General features: G+C 53.2%; 1 protein-coding gene across 8 annotated transcripts in view; it reads left to right on the top strand.

Annotated features, from left to right (window-relative positions):
- Nucleotides 1-17,640, top strand: part of KRABD3 (KRAB domain containing 3) — a 37,938-nt gene that overhangs the window by 8,064 nt on the left and 12,234 nt on the right. For 5 of the 8 annotated variants that reach the window (XM_078378454.1, XM_078378452.1, XM_078378455.1 and 2 more), the window contains exons 2-18: nt 1,701-1,869; nt 2,610-2,714; nt 3,411-3,515; nt 3,932-4,090; nt 6,109-6,249; nt 7,145-7,303; nt 7,858-8,043; nt 8,770-8,940; nt 10,541-10,714; nt 11,281-11,451; nt 12,130-12,258; nt 12,853-13,032; nt 13,283-13,432; nt 14,124-14,207; nt 15,505-15,627; nt 16,142-16,306; nt 17,028-17,207. In XM_078378454.1, the coding sequence (XP_078234580.1) occupies nt 1,701-1,869; nt 2,610-2,714; nt 3,411-3,515; nt 3,932-4,090; nt 6,109-6,249; nt 7,145-7,303; nt 7,858-8,043; nt 8,770-8,940; nt 10,541-10,714; nt 11,281-11,451; nt 12,130-12,258; nt 12,853-13,032; nt 13,283-13,432; nt 14,124-14,207; nt 15,505-15,627; nt 16,142-16,306; nt 17,028-17,207 (2,551 nt within the window). The remainder of the gene's footprint in view (nt 1-1,700; nt 1,870-2,609; nt 2,715-3,410; nt 3,516-3,931; nt 4,091-6,108; nt 6,250-7,144; nt 7,304-7,857; nt 8,044-8,769; nt 8,941-10,540; nt 10,715-11,280; nt 11,452-12,129; nt 12,259-12,852; nt 13,033-13,282; nt 13,433-14,123; nt 14,208-15,504; nt 15,628-16,141; nt 16,307-17,027; nt 17,208-17,640) is intronic. The other 3 variants (XM_078378450.1, XM_078378451.1, XM_078378453.1) reach the window with 3 other exon arrangements.

Raw genomic sequence — 17,640 nt, 5'->3', positions numbered from 1 at the left:
TAGCTTTTGGCAAAGCTTGGAAATCCTTCTCGTGGTCTTTCAATGGCAACCATATTCAGCAGGTTAGAGAGTTTAAGTACCTGGGTGTCTTTTTTCATTATCGACACTCCTGGACAACTCACCAACGGGCAGCGATTAAGTCTGCTAAGCTCTCGGCACAGGCTATTTTACGTTTCCACCATACGTGGGGCCACTCTTACATCCCTGCTGCGCTGCAGATTTTCGATGCCAAATCAGTTACACAGCTTCTATATGGTGTGCCCATCTGGATGTCTGCATTACACAGTTCTGTGGAAAGAGTCCAATCCACATTTCTGTATAAAATCTTTGGTCTTCCCCACTGTGTGCCCTATGCTGCTCTATGCCTTGAAGGTGGCCAGCACAAGATCGAGACTCAGGCCTGGCTCAGATTCTTGAAATATTGGATTAAAATCTGTTTCTTTTCACCCAAGGACATCTTATTCCAAGCGCTCTTGGCAGATAGTCTGTTCCCAAAAGGCCTTGCCCTATTTCTTAAGAAAATCAAGACCCTGGGGCTGTCACCAGACTTACTGGGCTCAATACCCCCCTCCAGGGTGTTTCCAACAATCAAAAAAAGGGTTTTGGATATAGAGGGGCAATCTCTGCACAGCGCTGCCCAAAGAGTCTGCTCTCCACTCCACTTTCAGTTGCCCCTCAGCTATGGCTGTAGACCGAGCTATCTCTATCACTTAGAACAGCCACAAGAACGATGGGCTTTTACCCTTGCCAGATGCAATATAGTACCCTCAAACATAGTGCAGGGCAGGTACAAGGGTTTACCAATAGAACTGAGACTTTGCCCGTGTGGTCAGGGAGTGGTTGAATCCCTGCAGCACATGCTATTTTACTGTATTCTGTACAAGGATATTCGCCTGTCCCATCTGTGCGCTTTTCTCTCCTCCCATTCCGGATGGGATGATATGAGGAAAATGCAGCATCTTCTAAGTGGCAATATTAAGGAACTTACCCTGTCAACTGCCAGATACGTATATGCCATCATGCAGAGACGTCGTAGCACAGTCTCGCAGAATGAAGAGCCCTAAATATGCTCTTGGCTGGCCCTTCCTACCCGTTACCCAGTGAACATTTTAGTTGTATGTTATTGTATTTGTCTGTTTTACTGTACTCAGTATGCCAATAAAGGTTTCTGACTGACTGACTGACTGACAAGAAACTGTAACACTCCCCTCACCCCTCTGGCCTTTTCTGCTCCATTTGCTTTTTAAGCGGTTCCCAAATTTAAAGGGATGGAAACATTCCTTTGCCACCACTTTGAATTAAGGAAGGATTGATCGATGGCCCAGAAGGAGGCTGCATACGGTTGTACATACTGTTTGCATTCATAGATATCTGAATCTTGGAACATTTAAATAGTGGAGGCATAAATTAAGATGGGATTTCTAACAAATCAGATTTGAAGTTGGGAGATATTAATGGTACAGGGTGTGAACTTTTTATTTCAAGCCAGACTTCAAAAACTTTGATCCAGTGCTGGAGTCAAAATGTAGAAGAAATGGCCCATCAGAAATGTTGGGCGTGTCTGCGCACATGCGCATGTGTGTAACTGCTAGACTGGGGCATGCGTAATCCAGAGATTATTGATAGGGGAAACTTTTGGAGGGAGTTAGCTGAGCTCCCAACTCAATGCATGGGCGCCTCTCTCTCCCTCCCTCCCTCAGGTGAAGGCAAAAAATGGCACGCCCACCCTCTGCGTTGCACCAGAGCTGGTAACCTTTGAAGACGTGGCCGTCCCCTTCTCGGCCGAAGAGTGGTCCCTGCTGGAGGGGTGGCAGAAGCAGCTGCACCAGGACGTGATGCTGCAAAACTACACATTGCTACTCTCTCTGGGTAAGGCCTCATGGGGGGGGGGGCTTTGCTTACAGGGAGGGGCACCCCTTGTTTGGGGACAGCTCCGTGTTCTGTAGGACTTTAAGGAGAGCAGAAATTGGCATGAAAATATGAATGCAGGGATGGGTGACAGCCGGCTTGGCAATGGGAATTGCAGAAAGGTGTCAGGAGTCCTCATGGTTCACGGACTAAATGTGAGTCCATCGGGCGAGGAGTCAGCAGAAAGACCGCCGAGGCAACGCTAGGGCTGCACCCACAGAAGTACAGCGTCCAGATTGAAGGAAGGTGTTACTCCCAGAGCTCGGTGTCTCGGCTAATTCTGTTAAGCCAAGTCTTGAGCAATAATAATAAGCAAAAGGGCAACAGGTTTATTCAGCTAAGACAAGTGTGCCCTCGGGTGCCCAGCAGGTTGGGACCCCCGAGATCAACAGGGTTAATTCTGTGTTGGTCCAACCTAGAGATGGGCCCAGACTGGTTTGTCCTCGTTCGTCCCAGTTTGTAAAGGTGGCCATACAGGTGCTGCTGCTCCGCTCTCCCTGCCTCCTCAGTCGATCAGCCCTTCATCGGGCTGATTTATGCAAAGCTTCCTTTCTCTCGGCCAGCGTCTGCCTCAATCAGAGCTCTCCTCTGCTTGTTATGCAGTTGGATCTGCAAGGCAATCAAAGGCCTGAGTCCCCCCCCCCCCCCCCCGTCCTTGGGAGGATCTGGAACCAACGTTCACATTTTGTCTGTACGTGCAGGTAATTCTCTTCCCTCCGCGGAGGTTTCCTCTTTAATTCATCAGCTGGAAGAAACTACGGTGGGGCAGAATTTCAGCCAGGCTGGTGGAGAGGAGGGAGCCCATGGTAAGGAGCCCTGAGTTGTGTGGTCAACATGGATGCAAGTCGAAAAATGCCGTGGGGTGCTTCTGCCCTGGAGCCTTTTTATTGCCATCAGTCCATGGCTTTCCCACATGGAAAAGAGCTGAAAAAGCAAGATTTTGCACCGCACTTCCTACAGCCGAGCATTAACTTGCGGGGCTGTTTCCCGGGATGAAGGAGATCCTTCTGCAATGTCTGCTCGAAATTATATTCCACGCAACAAAAGTGCTTTGCAGAGCTGAGAAATTTTTTTTTGTCTTGAAAAGTGTTTTCTGATCACTGTGGGCTTCAGGAGGTTGCAATCTTAAAAATAAACAAACAGACAAAGCAACATTTACAGGTTACCTGTATGCCCAAGCCACCGATGGTTGCTTACAGGTGCAGCCAGTTTTATGGCTTCTTTTGTGAAATAATTGGCAAGGAGTTTCTACTAAAAATTAAACCATCTCTGTGTCGGCTTCTTGAGTGGGGATGGGAGTGGTGTTTCAAAAGCCCCCTCCCTCCCAAAAAGTGGTGGTTCTGCTGTATTTGGAGGTTGGGGGAAGACATGAGTCCATAAGACAGTCTCACTTTGCCCCTCCCGCCCAGTGTTTAAACCTGGGGTTGGTGGGGAGAGGTTGGCCAGGAGATTTCTGTAGGAAGCATGACTGGTTGGGTTTGTCTTTTACCTGTCACTTTTAGGTGGTGATCACAAGATCCTGGAGGATATCGAGGGGCCTTGGGATACGGCCGAAATGAGTGACCATGAAGAGGAGGGGCTGACCCCCACAGCTGGCGAGGGGGACGGTGAGATTTACAGCAAGAGGGAAGGGCTGCAGGGAAGAGGGTTGGCCTCTGTGATGAAGTGGACCCGAGGCCACAGATGGAGCCTTTGCCCTGGCTGCCGTGCAGGGAAAGGCCAGCAAGGGAAGCCCAGAGGCACCTCAAAAGTCCTTAAAAAGTTTTATTTGGTGCAAGCTTCTGTAGGCTCAGGTCCACGTCTCCAGGCGGGCGCTTGCGATGCCCGGGGCGGGGGAGAGACACCTCCTGCCTTCCTCTTTCAGCAATACGTTGCGCCCTCTCTGACTCCAAAATTCAGACCAGAGTTACAGAACCCCTCTCTGGCCACCACGCGCTCTCCCTCCTTGTGTGTAACCTGCCTTCCCCCATCTTTTGGGGCTTGTCTCTGAATATCTCATTCCACTCCCACTTCCTCTCCCAAGCAGCCGAGTGTCGGAGCAGCCTCCATCTTTGCGCCCTCATGAAGCTGGTGAAGGATATCCCGGAGTTTCTGTATGGGCGCACGAAAGCCCCCCTGGACCCGGTGGCCGATTCCAAGGGCGAGGATGCCGAGGAGGACCCGGAGGTTCTGCAGGGCGATGGTGAGTGAGCCACCGAACTGTCCAGTGGAGCCGTTCACGGGGACCCCTCATGTTCCAGAGAGCCTTCCTTCCTTTCTGCCGGAGAGTTTCTGCTTCCTCCCCAGATGCCACATCATCTGACACAGATCAACCGATGGGGGTGGGTGGTCAGGGGGGGTCATGTAAGGGGGCTTGGCTGAGTTCGAGCCAGGCTTATGAGGCCGGCTCTGTTCTGCAGTCCCAGCTCTTCTCTTGTTGATCTCATGAATTGCAGTGCTATTTTTTTTTGTGTTTTTGTTTTTTTGTCTTGCCGGTGAGAGAGTCTTTGACAGCTTGTCTTCCTCCAACATCTCACAGTCCCTTTGATGAGCAGCTGTGACATGTTTGACAGCCGTGGGGCTTTCACAAGAGAAGCCAGGATGGGAAGAGAGGAAGAGGCGACATGATTTGCCAAAGGAAGAAGGGGGTCCTTTCTCCTCTAAGCCTGATAGACTTCCTAAATCTCATAGCAACTGGCAAAATCAGCGCTGCTGATCCCCTCTGTTATCCTACCCACAAGGGGCCTCATCCTGGCCAACCCATTAGTCTGGCTGATAGGAAGTGAGTGAGAAGAGCCGAGCTGGTAGAGAAGGAGAGGAAGGAGAAACGGACCAGCTCCTTAAAAGTCTTGTCCGGGCTGGTCTTCCCTCCTTTGCAGTTTCTCTCTGAGGGATAAGCTGGGGCGGCATGAAGGGCCCCTGGGATTCAGGAGGCATCATCCACCAGGATCAATATGCTGCTGCATACACAGGGAAATGCACCGAAGCGCCACGTCCCGTGTCCCTTAATGGGAGAGCTGGCTCTTTGGACGTTGCTGTGTCAGGAGGGCCTGGAGCGTCTTCGGCTACCCTGGAGTTCTCTCCCTCCATCCCTGGGGATTTTCAGCCAGAAGTGTGTGTCAAGAGGTGGATATCTGAATGCAGAGAGCGCTAGAAGGATGAAGGGGTGTGTGTAGAAAAAAGCAGCCCTGGAAATGTACAGGGTGGTTTTGAACACGAGGTTTGAACAGCTGTATACTAAAGCTGGTAACTTTCCATCCTCGGGTCTCCCCCTTCCCAGGCTGATGAGGGATTAGGATAAAATTCGGTGTTTATCATTCTTGAGATGTCGCTTTGACTTGTTCCCGCTGGAAGTCACAACAAGCGACTGGTTCTCAGGCTGAAGCCCTGGACACCTGGGGTGTTCTGAAAAACAAGGACTACAAAACCCATTTCCTCACAACCACCATCTCAGTAAAAGCCATAGAAATTTCCATTATGAATTTTTTTGACCGCGTGCCAAAGGCCTGTAGCTTACTACGCCAGCAAAATCCAGTTCTTTACGGCTAAAGGCAAATTTAAACCTCTGGTGGAAAGATAAATAGAGGGAGGCAAGAGATGCATATGTGCAGCTTCACAAGCCACCACGTCACACACCCCAGATGCTAATAACACTGATACTTGGGAGCCCCACCCCATAGCCAGCACTCGGCAAGGAAAATCCAGTAAGGAAAGCAGGGGATTGGTCCATATCAACAAATGAGGAGAGGTCTTTTGTAAAGTTAATGGTTCTTGACTTCCGTTCAAGATGAAATTATTCTCCAGCACTTTGTGTTACAATAGGGATCTCTCTCTCTCAATTATTGTGCAGAGATGAAAGAGAACAGAGGAGCCTAAGGGGGTGAGTGGGTGGCGGGTGAGGTCACGATCCTTGTTACTGAGAAAGTCCCAGGCTGATGACTCTGCAGGCCCTGGTACCACTACGCCATTGCTACTGAATGTAAAAAGATTTAGCCCAAAATCCTATAGCTACCTGGCTGCTAGTGTGCCCCTTTGAACTCTGTGCAGTTCGCTTTTGAGGGCATACGTGAACCCATCAAAAGGAGGAGGAGAGGGCGGCCAGACGCGCTCTTGTTCCTTCTTGGAATTAATTCGCTCTGTGCGAATCTACCGAAGAGTCTTGCAGCAAGGCCAGGACCCCTCGGAAACCTCTGGTTTATTATTCCCCTTGTGTTCTTGTAGCCAAAACAGCTGGGCGAACAGGGAGCTGGCATCTCCTCGGCTTCCCGGGCGACTTGGCAGACGTCTCCTTCAGCCCATCTAGCGATCCTGAAACGCCCGCCAGCAGCACCGAGGACAAAGGGGGGGACTCCCCGATTCCAGGTTGGTGTGCCCGAGACGGATCAGCAGCCATCTGTCTGAGGCTGCAAGGACCGGGGTGGTGGTGGTGGTGGTGGGGGTCTTCCTGAGAAGGTGCTTTGAAGGCACCCCTTGCGGCTTAAAGTCCTGGAAAGAGGCAGTGGAGCCCCACCAAAGAACCCCCAGAGCTTGCAAACATTAAAAATCCAACAGAGTCCATTTTCCCAACCCCTGCGAGTGCCACGTCGGGGTTGCTTTGCGGGCAGGACCAACCGACCAAAGGCCCATCAGAGGCCAAAGAGAAAAGGGAGATTCAATCTGAGCCGTTGACTTGCTTGTCCTGGGGGGGTCCCTCGACCCTCTTGCCCCTTTCTCAAGGGAAGGTCTTGGCCTGCCCGCTGGGTCGAGAGCCCGGGGGACTCGGAGGCAGAGACCCTTGCAGGCCCAGGCAGAAATGAAATGAAAAGGTCTTTTTAAAATGCTTGGTGGTGCTGTCCACCCTCAAGTTGCTTCCAGCTTATGGCGACCCTATGAATGAATAGCCTTCTAAAATGTGAGAGCGTTAAAATATTCCTTTTATTAAAATCACACGCGATGCATTCTTTCCATTTCATTTGAGTCAGTTGGGTTTACATGTCAAAAAGGGCTTTTGTGTAGTGAAACACAGTATACACATTTTTAAAATACCGCGGGCATGCCGAAATCATGCCAGCTATTAAAATCCATCATCCTTTTTGGTCATGCCCCTTTCCGCTTTGGTCATCCTCTCCCGGCGGGGTTGAGCCCCTGAGCAGGTATCCAGTCTGAAAAATGCCCCTGACCCCTGCCAGTGCCCCAGGGCTGTGGGGGGGTGTGTGTGTCAGATATTGGCAGAACCCTAGGATAGCCCAGTCCAAGGTCTCATGTGGCTTCTTTGCAGGTTCAGGTGGGCCCATGAATACAGAAGAGCATCATCTGGCTCCAGGGCTGAAGAAGCAGGAGACGGAAGGCCTTTCCAATGAGCCCTGTGGATCCCGGGTGCCACAGGGCAGCTCCCCAGCAAACCAGGAGGGAGAGCCCTGTGCCAGGAGCCCTGCCGGTGAGTGAGGCATCTTGGTGAGTTACCCACGCTGCTCTCGCGCTGTGCCGTGACCTCCTTCCCACCAAGGAACATATTGGATCTGTCCAGGCTTTTGGAATAAAAGGGCTGGTGAGGGTGTGTGTGTGTGCAGGACGAGGTTTCCACCCTGTGCACCCTGGCTCTTTGGCAGCGCGGGCTACTGGTCAGTGCAGGGCTAGATCAGAATCTGGCAGGGTCCTGCCCCCCCGAAGGCTTTAGCCAGGATTCTGGGAGTGGTCAGTCCCAAAAGGAAACTTTTCCAAGGTCTGGGCTGGAGGTGGACCCAGGCTTGGCTTTTCACGTCACGTCCTGCATTCCTAACCAGGTAGCAGATCTGTGAGATTTCACCCCCTCCAGGCAGATGTCTTGGAGGAGCCCGCAGCACATCAGCAACATGAAAATCTTGGGTAACCTTTTGTCCTAGAATCCTAGAATCTATTCTGGGGAAAGCTCCAGGGAAATCTGACGTCTTCGCCGTCAAAGGGGTCTGCCCATGTTTTTTAGTCTCAACCTGGTGTTCCTTGTTCCCATAGTTGAAGCCGAGGCAGTCCTGGGGAGACCCTCCACCCCCAGTTGCTCTACCAAGATAAGGGAGCATCCAGAGGGATCCAGGAGCCTGTGCACTGGGCACCAGGACCCGGCCAGTCACTCCCCCGACGATGGTAGCACCACCGGAGCCGTGGAAGAGACCAGAGCGAGAGGAGAGCCCGCTCCTCGAGGTATAAGCCAAGGGTGCAAAAATTGCCACCCTCTCGGGCCCAGCGCAGACACGTGGCTTTTTGACCCTCCTTAAAACTATGGTGTGACGTCGCCCTCCAGCTGGCAAGTGGCACGAAAAAGCCAGCGGTTGGGAAGGCTTCACTGGCCTTGCGTTAAGTGGCTCAGTGGATCTTGGCAGAGCTTGGAAAGTTACCTGCTAAAAGTACAGTAATTCTTTTCCGTTACTCCTTATGGGACTTCGAAAGGAAATCACAGTTGTTACCTATGGCAGGGTTTGACATGTGACTTCCTGAGTTCCTTTGCTCCTTGTTCTGAAGGACGCCGGAACAGTTCCCACGTTCACCTCTGGGCCCTTTTATCTGGCCCGTATCAAGACAGGGCTGAGCAAAATGGCCAAACTCTTCGTGAAAGACGAGTAGCCCTGGAAACATGACTTTCCCCAGATTTCAATGCCTGCCCTTTCCTAGTCAGGCCAGCCAGTGGCTATTCTGGCTGGGGCTGTTAGTTAAAGAAATGATTCCAAGAGTGCAGGAATGTCAATTTTGCAAGCCCTGTTCGAGCAGATAAGGATCCTGCAGTTGCGGGAGATCCAGAAGCGCTCACTGGCAGTGAGCGACCCCCAGTTTGGGTCCCGCTTTCTGGCTTTGTGGATGTTTTGTGAAAATCCTGCAGGCGATCCTGTACAGGCCTCGGACCGATGCCTCCCTCTGATGATTCTGTTTCAGCAGAAGCCTCTCCCGGGCCTGGCCACCCGTCCAGAGCGGATTCCACAAAAGAGAGGGAACCCGACAGCCCTCGTCCTCTTCGCCCTTCAAGGAGAGCCTCGTTGCAGGACAGCCCTGCCCGGGAGGAGCAGCCGGCGCCTGAATCCACAGACAGGAAAGAGAATCCCAAAGGTGCTTCCAAAGAGCCCTTCTCTGTAAACTTTGGAGGGACACTCGTGGCCAAGGAAGAGATTAGACCCCGGGGTCCTCGTCCGCAGGAGCCTTTTGGCCAGGCAATGGAATTAGCTGGCCTGCTAGAGCAGAGCCCCTTTTAACAGATTAAATCTGTTCCTGTATCCTTGGCCAAGGTTCCTCGGCTCCACAAGCTGCCGATCAACTATCTCTTGTCTCGGGATCCCTCACCGGGAAATCATCCGGGACCTCCTTCCTTTGGCCTGTTCAGGCCTGGGAGATCTGACACGTCTGTCCCTGGGAGGGAGAACATTTTATTATCTGCTAATGATGAAACGATTGCTTCCTTTCAGTCTTTTCTAGGATGTCTGAGGTAGCGTTCTGAGGCAGACTTTGCATGTGTTAAGAGTTGACTTGTTGGGGTTAATCTTCTCTTGATTGGGAAGTGATGAACTGCAACACTTGAACTTTAATGGACTGCTCCGAAAACCTCTGCCCGTAGAACAGATTATTATGGGCGCACAGGCCTGCACCAGCGAAGCAGAGGCTGGTTTGCTTGAACTTGGGAGTGGGGAGAACCTGCCTCTGGGAGGAACCGGGCTCGGATGGCAAGCATAGGACAAGAACCCAGAAAAAAAGATTTACACCCGCTCAGACATTCTGTCCATCTGGCTGAGCCTTGCCTGCTCTGGTGGGGGAAAGGGGAGAAGGGTCTTCCCAACCTCCTGCTAACAGGAGGATGGCAGAGGGGAGCGTCTGAAGGCTGAGCCGAAGCCGTGGCCCTGCCTTGTGGGCTTATTTCAAGCGCCCTGATGGAGCGTTGGCTTTTTCCTTGCCAGCTACTCTGACCACCTTTAGAGAGCAGCGTTTGGCCGCTCTCCTTACTGTCATTGCTTTCTATTTCTGGAGAGCAACATCAACTGCAGCAGAGATGTTCCTGCTTGTGGTTGAGTGCTACCTGTGAGCACATGTCCTGGAAAATCAGGACAAATCTGGGTGGTGGTGGTGCTGAATACACTTATTGACTCCCCCCCTCCTTCATCAGCACAACAGTAACTTCTGCCATAGAGTAATGTGTAAGCAGTGTCCCTAAATTTGCTTCTTATGAAGAACTGATTGTGCCTCTCCGAGCCAGATGTTCAGCGGACATGCAAAATGTTGGCATCACAGAGGAGTGTGGGCCCCGAGGCGGAGGCGGTCAGCCGCCAGCACAGCAACCAGAGAATGGTGGGGCTCCCAGGGCTTGGTATTTCTCCTGCCAGACAACGGATATTATAAGTAGAACCTGTTTTTTGCAAATGGCTGCTTAATGGGTTGTGCTGTTTTGGTTTTTTTTTAAGTGTTGGTTTTTGTTTTGAGATGCCAACCTGCAGAAGAAGGTTAAAAAAGGCTGACCATGACTCTATTCAGGGAGGCTAGGCTGTTGTTTGGCACCCCACCAGCTCTTTTGGATCGTGGCCCCTAGGGATCCAGTTCCCCATTTGGGTTATCCTGGCCTCCTTGAGGGCCTTTTTTTTCCACAGGAGGCACTGAGGTCGCTTGGTTGACCCTCCGCACTAAGACCCAGCTGCTGCTTCTCCTTCTTCTTCCTCTTGATCAGAAAAGGCCGCTGAGGAGAAGCCCCTGCAGGGTCTGCTGAAGGGCCTGAAGGAGCTGATCGTCCACCAGACCCGTCCTCCCCCACAGGCACCCCGCAGATCCTCCACCGGGGGCTGGCCGGAGACCCAAGCCTGCAGGAGGAGGAGAGGTGGGAGCGGATCTCTTCCCATCCGAGGTGGGTCCAGAGCGTTGTCGGTCAGGGCTGTGGGGCCTTCGTTCCGGGTTGTGTCCGACCTCCATCTGGATGCTCACCTGGCCCCCTGGGCTGTGCCTACAGGTGCCCCTTTCGACTCCCTGCGGGTGGGTGCTTGCTCGGTGTGAATGCCTTCCTTTGTAAACAGCTTGCCCACATACTGAACTTCTGCAATTCAATAACCACATCTTTAGAAGAGGGCACAGCCCCCTTTCCTTCCAGGAGCCTCTTTCCTTCAAAACGTGGCATCTGAGGACTCCGCTTCTGGATGAGGCCCGTGAGAGAGGGCAAGGGTGGCCCAAAGAGAGAGAAACCGGTGTCTCTCTGTGTGTGTTCTTCTCCTATGTTTGAAGAAGAAACTGCCGTAGCTACGGCTAAGCGTCCAGTGCCCCAAACACACTCATCCATTTAATTAATTAATCTAAAAGAGTGGGATCTGTCCCTTTTAGAACAGAAATGTATGCCTTAAGGATCCGTGCTCAGAGATTTTTCAAATGTTGATATTTTCATTTCTCTCCAACGATCCTGTTTTCGTTTGATGAATGCAGTTAAAATAGAAGCAACGGAGGAAGAGTGGTGTAAGGACAGCCCAGGTCACCTGGGGAAGAAAGGAGCTGACTCGCCTAGGATCCTGGCGGGCGAGACTTCCGCCTTCCAGACAGCGGGAGGCAGAACGGCAGTTGCACCCCCGACGAAGGACTGCAGTCTCTCTGCAGCCGGTAAACAGAAGTCCTCGCTCGTAGGCGCTCTGGGAGTATTTAGGGATGGACATGAATTGAAAAACTGAATTAGAAAATTCATCAAGAGTTGCTAATTAGTCGATTCATATTCATACAAATTCATGCCCCTAACAAATACAAATCAATGATTTTTTAAAGTGATTTTTGATTCATTGATTTGTTGAGCTAAAAAAAAAAAAATCCTCCCCCCCCCCCCCCGCCCATGTAGAGACACCATCATTGCAGGGAAACTTCCCTCTGGCTCTTCTCTATAATCCTCCAGGAAAGTGCCCCTTTAGCATTTGGCTTGGGGAAACCCAATCTTCACCAAACTTAGAGGGATTGTAGAGGAATGTCAGAGGAAGCGTCCTTGCAGTTTTGGTGTCTTAGGTGCCTGGGGGCTTTTTTTATAGGCTTTTAAAGTAAAAAAAAATATGAATGGACAAATCAATTTGTTAGAAAAAATTGTTTCAGCAATCCTGAGGAATGACGAATCAAAACAATTCGCAGTTTTTCTGATTCTTACCCATCTCTAATAGTATTTTTACCAGCCCTGTGATTGTACCTTTGTCTGTGCTGATTAGATTTACAGCTCTGTCTGCAAATGCATTAGGCTTTCTTGCTGCAATTTAGCGGTTTCTAGTTTAGCTTCAGTGTTTCTGTTTTTGGTTTTTGCAGTTAAAATTGAGTGGATGACCCACAGCCCCCAACCTGAGCACCTGGACGGACCCAGGAATGCCATCGGCTGCCCTGGAGCTGGAAACGAGCAAAGCTTGGTGGATGAGACTGCTATCCTTGGTGTGAAAAGTAAGGAGACCCTCTTCTGTCGTGGGCTGACTTTGCAGGGTTGGCTGGGCTTGGCAGACGACCCCATGGGACCCATCGGCATGCCATCCTGGTCCTTAAAGGGTACCCAAGTGAAGAGCTGCCCGCTACGGAGGACTCACCGGACGCCCATGATAAGCTTAAAGGGAGGGGTTCTGGCATCCTGGGTGGATGGGGTTTTCTTTTTGCATGTGGAGAATCCCAATCTGGTCCTTGTTAGTCTTGGGAAAACTCTGCCTCTGATGGATACTTGGAAGGGAGGGAGGGAGGAGAGGAAGGAAGGGAAGGGAAGGGAAGGGAAGGGAAGGGAAGGGAAGGGAAGGGAAGGGAAGGGAAGGGAAGGAAGGAAGGAAGGAAGGAAGGAAGGAAGGAAGGAAGGAAGGAAGGAAGGAAGGAAGGAAGGAAGGAAGGAAGGAAGGAAGGAAGGAAGGAAGGAAGGAAGGAAGGAAGGAAGGAAGGAAGGAGTGGATGATGGATACATGGAAGGCAGGCAGGGGGTTGCTTTCCTCCACCGTCCCCTTGCCCTGTTTTGGGTGTCTTCATGGTTTCCCCCCCCCCCACTTTCTCCTGCAACAGTTAAAATGGAGCCAGGTGCTGAGGAAGAGGAACTAGCCTTCCGAGGCCTGAAGGAGTCCCCTGAGGAAGACGAGGAGGAGGAGGAAGGCCCCCTCCAGTCCAGCCTGCCCCACAAGGGCTCCTCTCGCACCCAAGTGGAGAGCCGGACGGAGCTGGGCCTCTGGGTTCCCTATTCGGAGGGTGAGGCAGCCTCCGTCTGGGATGGGACCTGGTGGGGAAGGGGCTCCCTGGCCCTGGGGGGCTGGCGGCCAAGAGGGGGGAGCCCACAGCCTCCCGGGTACTGTCGGAATGGGCCGGGCTGGCCGAGGGTTCTGGGGACTTGGGCAGTTCCCCCCCCAAGGGATGCGGCTCCCTTAAAACGCCTCTGGCCCCCTGCGCCTTAAGTGGGTCATTCTCCTCCCCGTGCTTCCGCCTTGTGTCCTGTCCACAGAGTGGAGCCCAGCCACCAGCCCCCTCCACGGCCTCTTGAACTGCTTGAAGGACATCCCCACCCCAAGGCAGCCGTGGGCCTCCACAGCATTGCCCGAGAGAAGAGGAGGAGGAGGAGAGAAGAGAAAGGGGGGCAGGAGAGGAAGGCCAGGTACATATTCCCCCCCCCAAAGGGGCCTTGAAAAATGGGTCTTCTTCCTGGGCGCCCCTATGGGGCACTGGGGAGGGTGGGGCTGCAACCCTTCTCTCTTCTCCGGCTTACACGGCTCTTTCAAGGACCACGGGCAGGGATCGCCCACCGCCGGGGAGAGGACCTGGGTCTTCCGAGTCCTCTGAGACGTCCCGGCTCACCTCGGGCCAGTTGTCCTCTCTCAGCCCCGCTGGCTTCACAAGGCAGATGCTGGGAGGAGCAGCAGGAGGAGGAGGAGAAGAATCCTGTCGGCCGCCTCGAGTTCACGCTGGAGGGGAAACCCGTTCACAAAGCCCTCGCCGTGCTTTGCTGCTGTCGCTGTCCTCGTTCCTTCTCTTTTTCTCCCCTGATGCGGTCCGTGCCTGAAACGGCTCCTGGCTGTCCTCTGTTGGCTTTTCTCCACAAGGTCCACCTTTTCCGTGACGCCTTGGTCCGCACACCCTCCTGTCACAAAGCTGAAAGGGGACCCTAATCTCTCCTGTTCGCTCCTGCTTCCTCTTCCTGCCTCCTTTCCCTTGTGGAGCCGGGTCATGGCTATAGCAGAGTCCTTGGGGCAGAGACCTCCTGTCTTGCACCTTGCAAAGCTCCGTAGATGGTCCGGAGCCCATTGATAAGAACACCCCGTTGACGTTGGGTTCTTCTTCCTCTCCAGAACTGAGCGATGAGTGGGCCGTGCCAGAGAAGATGTGCCCCCTCTCCTCCCGGGACCAGACCCCGCCAGCACTCAGCACGTGGGGTAAGAAGAGGCCCACCTTCCAAACTGGGTTTGTGCCCCGGGTGCTCTTTGGAATTGGCAGCTTGTAGCTGCTGCTTGGATTCACACTCGGAGGCCTGTTGGAGCAATTCCCGGTGTGGCTGCTGTGTTGCTTTGATGAAGAGATAGGTGGAGAGCTTGGGACAGCCCCTTCCGTGTGAGATTCTAAGGAGAGAAATCTCTCCCTGGGTGAGGACAGCCAGATGAGTCTCCTGTGGGAAAAACACGAGCAAGAAGGGTGACCCTGTCACGTTTTACTGGACGGGGCCCTGCTCCGCCAGGTGCGCAGCAACGCTATGCGTGCTCTGGGGTGTGCTTCGGGACATGAAACTGTTACCTGGTACTTTTGGGTCCCAATTATTCCAGCGAGGAATCAGGCTAAGACGCAAGGCAGCTGAAGCAAAGGCCCAATTTTATTTGAATAGCAGCAAAGAAATGGTCAGCTGGGACTTCACCAGGAGATGCACGTACATACATTTTATAATGATACAAAGAGCCATAAAGTAGTACATTTCTATTGGTCATCTGAACCCCAAATTTGGATCCAGTTTCCTGTTGGGCAAAAGGTGCTAACTAAGCTAATCTATTGGTCACTAGAAAATAGGCACGGTGTTTCCTTGACCTGTGCCCAAGATGTGCCTGAAAGTCTGGGAACAGGAGTATCCCTTAGCGCTGCCTTCCTCCTCCCCTGACATTCCAATGCCTGGCCACCTGGCCATTTGTTTCCTTCGGGTGGCACCTTTGGGTAGAATAGAGCAGTGGTTCTTAACCTTTGTTACTCGGATGTTTTTGAACTGCAAATCCCAGAAACCCCAGCCAGCACAGTTGGTGGTGAAGGCTTCTGGGAGTTGCAGTCCAAAACTCCTGAGTAACCCAAGGTTAAGAACCAGTGGGATAGAGGGCCCCTTTGTTATTCTAGGTGGGCCATAAATGCTATCAGCTGCTGCTATCAGCTAGGAGTGAATGTCTGTTCTTTTCCAAAGTTGGGGCCTAGAAGGCCTGGTAATTGTAAATGCATTGACAGTGGAAAAGTACAGGAAAAGGCATGGAGAAATACAGCAGAGATACAACGTAAAATATCGTTTCTTCTCCCTCTGGCATCAAAATTCCACTCCAAATAAAACTGTTTTGCCCTTCGTGTGTTCCGAGCGGCGATTGCAGTGGTCTTTTGGAGCGGGACCCTCCCTTGCCAAAGCCAGCTGTGGAGACGCCCAGACTGTGCCTGGCCTTCCTCCTCCTCCTCCTCCTCCTCCAGCCTCCCTGTTGGCTTTTCTTCCAGCCAGCCCTGCCATGGAGGACATTCCTGCTCAAGGGGCTGAGGAGGGGCCCGCCGGGCCGGCGAACGGCGGCCAAGGGCGAGACACGGAATGGCGGAAATCGGGGACTGGAATCACCCGGGAAGGTCAGGAGGAGCGCAGCGCCCCCCCCCGGCCGTCAGAGAGCCCGCTCTCTGTGTTGTCTCGGCCTCTGCGGGCAGCCTTTGGGCATTCCTGGGGGAGCCTGGCTCTGCCCAGTGTCTGTCTGGGGTGTGGGTGTGTGTGTGTGTGGGGGAGTTGGATGGCATCTTCTGCCATCCCGGAGGACCCCCGGTTGGGGAGAGGGAGGGGTGGCCCCTTGCCCTCTCTCAGCTTTACCGTGAGTGGGGGCAAGAGGAGGCTTTTGCTCCAGCTGGTAGTTGGCCGGATCCTTCCCCACCTGCCCTTTGGACTCTAGGACTGAAAGCAGGGTCAGGAAAGGTCGGTTGGTAGGTTCCAGGTCTCTGAGGTGGGAAGCCCTTGGAGAGAAAGTTTGGGGCCAAGGGAGGAGAGAACCCAACTTGTGGCGAGTTCCAACCTGGTCTCTGAGGTCCATGCAGAACCAAGGTGTGCCCCACACATTCTGTTTCATCTCCACCTCCCCCTCACCTGTTTCTCTAGGTCTGAGCACCCCTTTGGAAAGCCTGGAGCGCTGTTTGAAGGACCTCCCTCTGAACGCACCGAGCCAGCCCTGCTCGCCGACCGTCAGCTCCTACCTGGGTAGCTCCCCGGAGAGGCTCCTCAGGTGGACTCCAGAGAGAGGGAGATGGACGAGGAAGGGAGAGGGTGAGAGGCGCTCCAGGATCAGTGCCAGAAGTGGGTGGGGGGGTGGGAGCTCAAGAGAGCCCAGACCCAGGGAGGATGACCCGCTAGCAGAGAAGCCCCACAGGTGGTGTTCTCCATCAACTGCAGGAACCACTGATGTGGGTCTCTCTTCGCTGAGGATTGGTCGGTCACCTGCTCTCTCTCAGCCGGACCTACCGCAGAGGACTGTTGTGGGGATACAGTGGGGAAGAGGGGAGAGCCACGAACCTAGTCAATGAACTATTGCATTTCCCCGACCCATTTCCTAGCCGCCTCCCCCAGGCCAAGTGGGCATCCTTCTGGAGCCTCTTGGGTGACATAATGGGGGGGGGGGTCCAGGGGTCCTGGAGTCTCTATCCAGGAGCCTCCCACAGATGTAGGGCTCCTCTCGGCTGGGGTTCCCGGAGGCCCCTCGGAAGCTTTTGCAAGGGATGCTGAAGGTTGACACTGAGAAGGTAACCTCGAAAGGCCTGAAGCAGGAGGGTGTCCCTCAGAGCTTGAGAAACCATTCCCCCCCCATCCCTTGGACCACAGATCCCAGCATCCCCCTGCCTGTTGAGCTACTGCCCAGGCTGGGAGTTGTAGTCCGAAAACCAGCCAAGCAAAGAAACTGCTTTCCCAGTCTCCAACCCCCCCATCCCACCCCACCCCCACCCAGGTGTGGAGGAAGGTGGTGGAGAGACCTGGTGCCTCCTTTCTGCAGGACTCTTCGGCCGGGAGAATGGCACCCCCTTGCAGGGCCTGGAGAGGTGCCTGAAGGAGCTGCCACTGGGCTCCCCCCGCCAGACGCCGTCCCCCCTGGTCAGCTCCTCCTTTGGCAGCTCCCCAGACGGACGCCACCGGTGGACGCCCGAGGCCGGGAGGTGGGCCAAGAAGGAGCGAGGTGAGAGAGGCCGTTATGTGTCGGTTGGGCTCTGAGCTGGAAGAACTGGAATCTCCAGCAGATTAGACTCACTTGGTGGAGAGCAGAAACTGGATTTGCACACACATGTATCTGTAGGGAGTTTCCCCATCTAAACATCACACAAGCTGCCCTGGTGGATTGCAGGTGGTCTAAACCAGTAAACGACAAATAAGTAATGATCCTCGTAGAACGGCAGGGCTGAAAGGGACCCTCTGCATCACGGAGTCCAGATACTCTATCAGGGAGGCACCGTGGCGGAATTGACCTCCAAACCACTGAGCTGTCTGGCAGTTCAATTAACAACAGTGTATATTGGGCTGTCTTTCTGCTCGTTTTTAGGTATGTATTTGATTTATAGGTCCCTTCCAGGCAGCTCACAAACAAATTGAGACAGATACCGATGAAAACGGTA

This window comes from Pogona vitticeps, chromosome 6 (genome assembly GCF_051106095.1).
Source record: "Pogona vitticeps strain Pit_001003342236 chromosome 6, PviZW2.1, whole genome shotgun sequence".
Lineage (NCBI taxonomy): Eukaryota > Metazoa > Chordata > Lepidosauria > Squamata > Agamidae > Pogona > Pogona vitticeps.
Note: the sequence above shows the minus strand (reverse complement) of the source record. Positions and strands in the feature narration are given on the sequence as shown.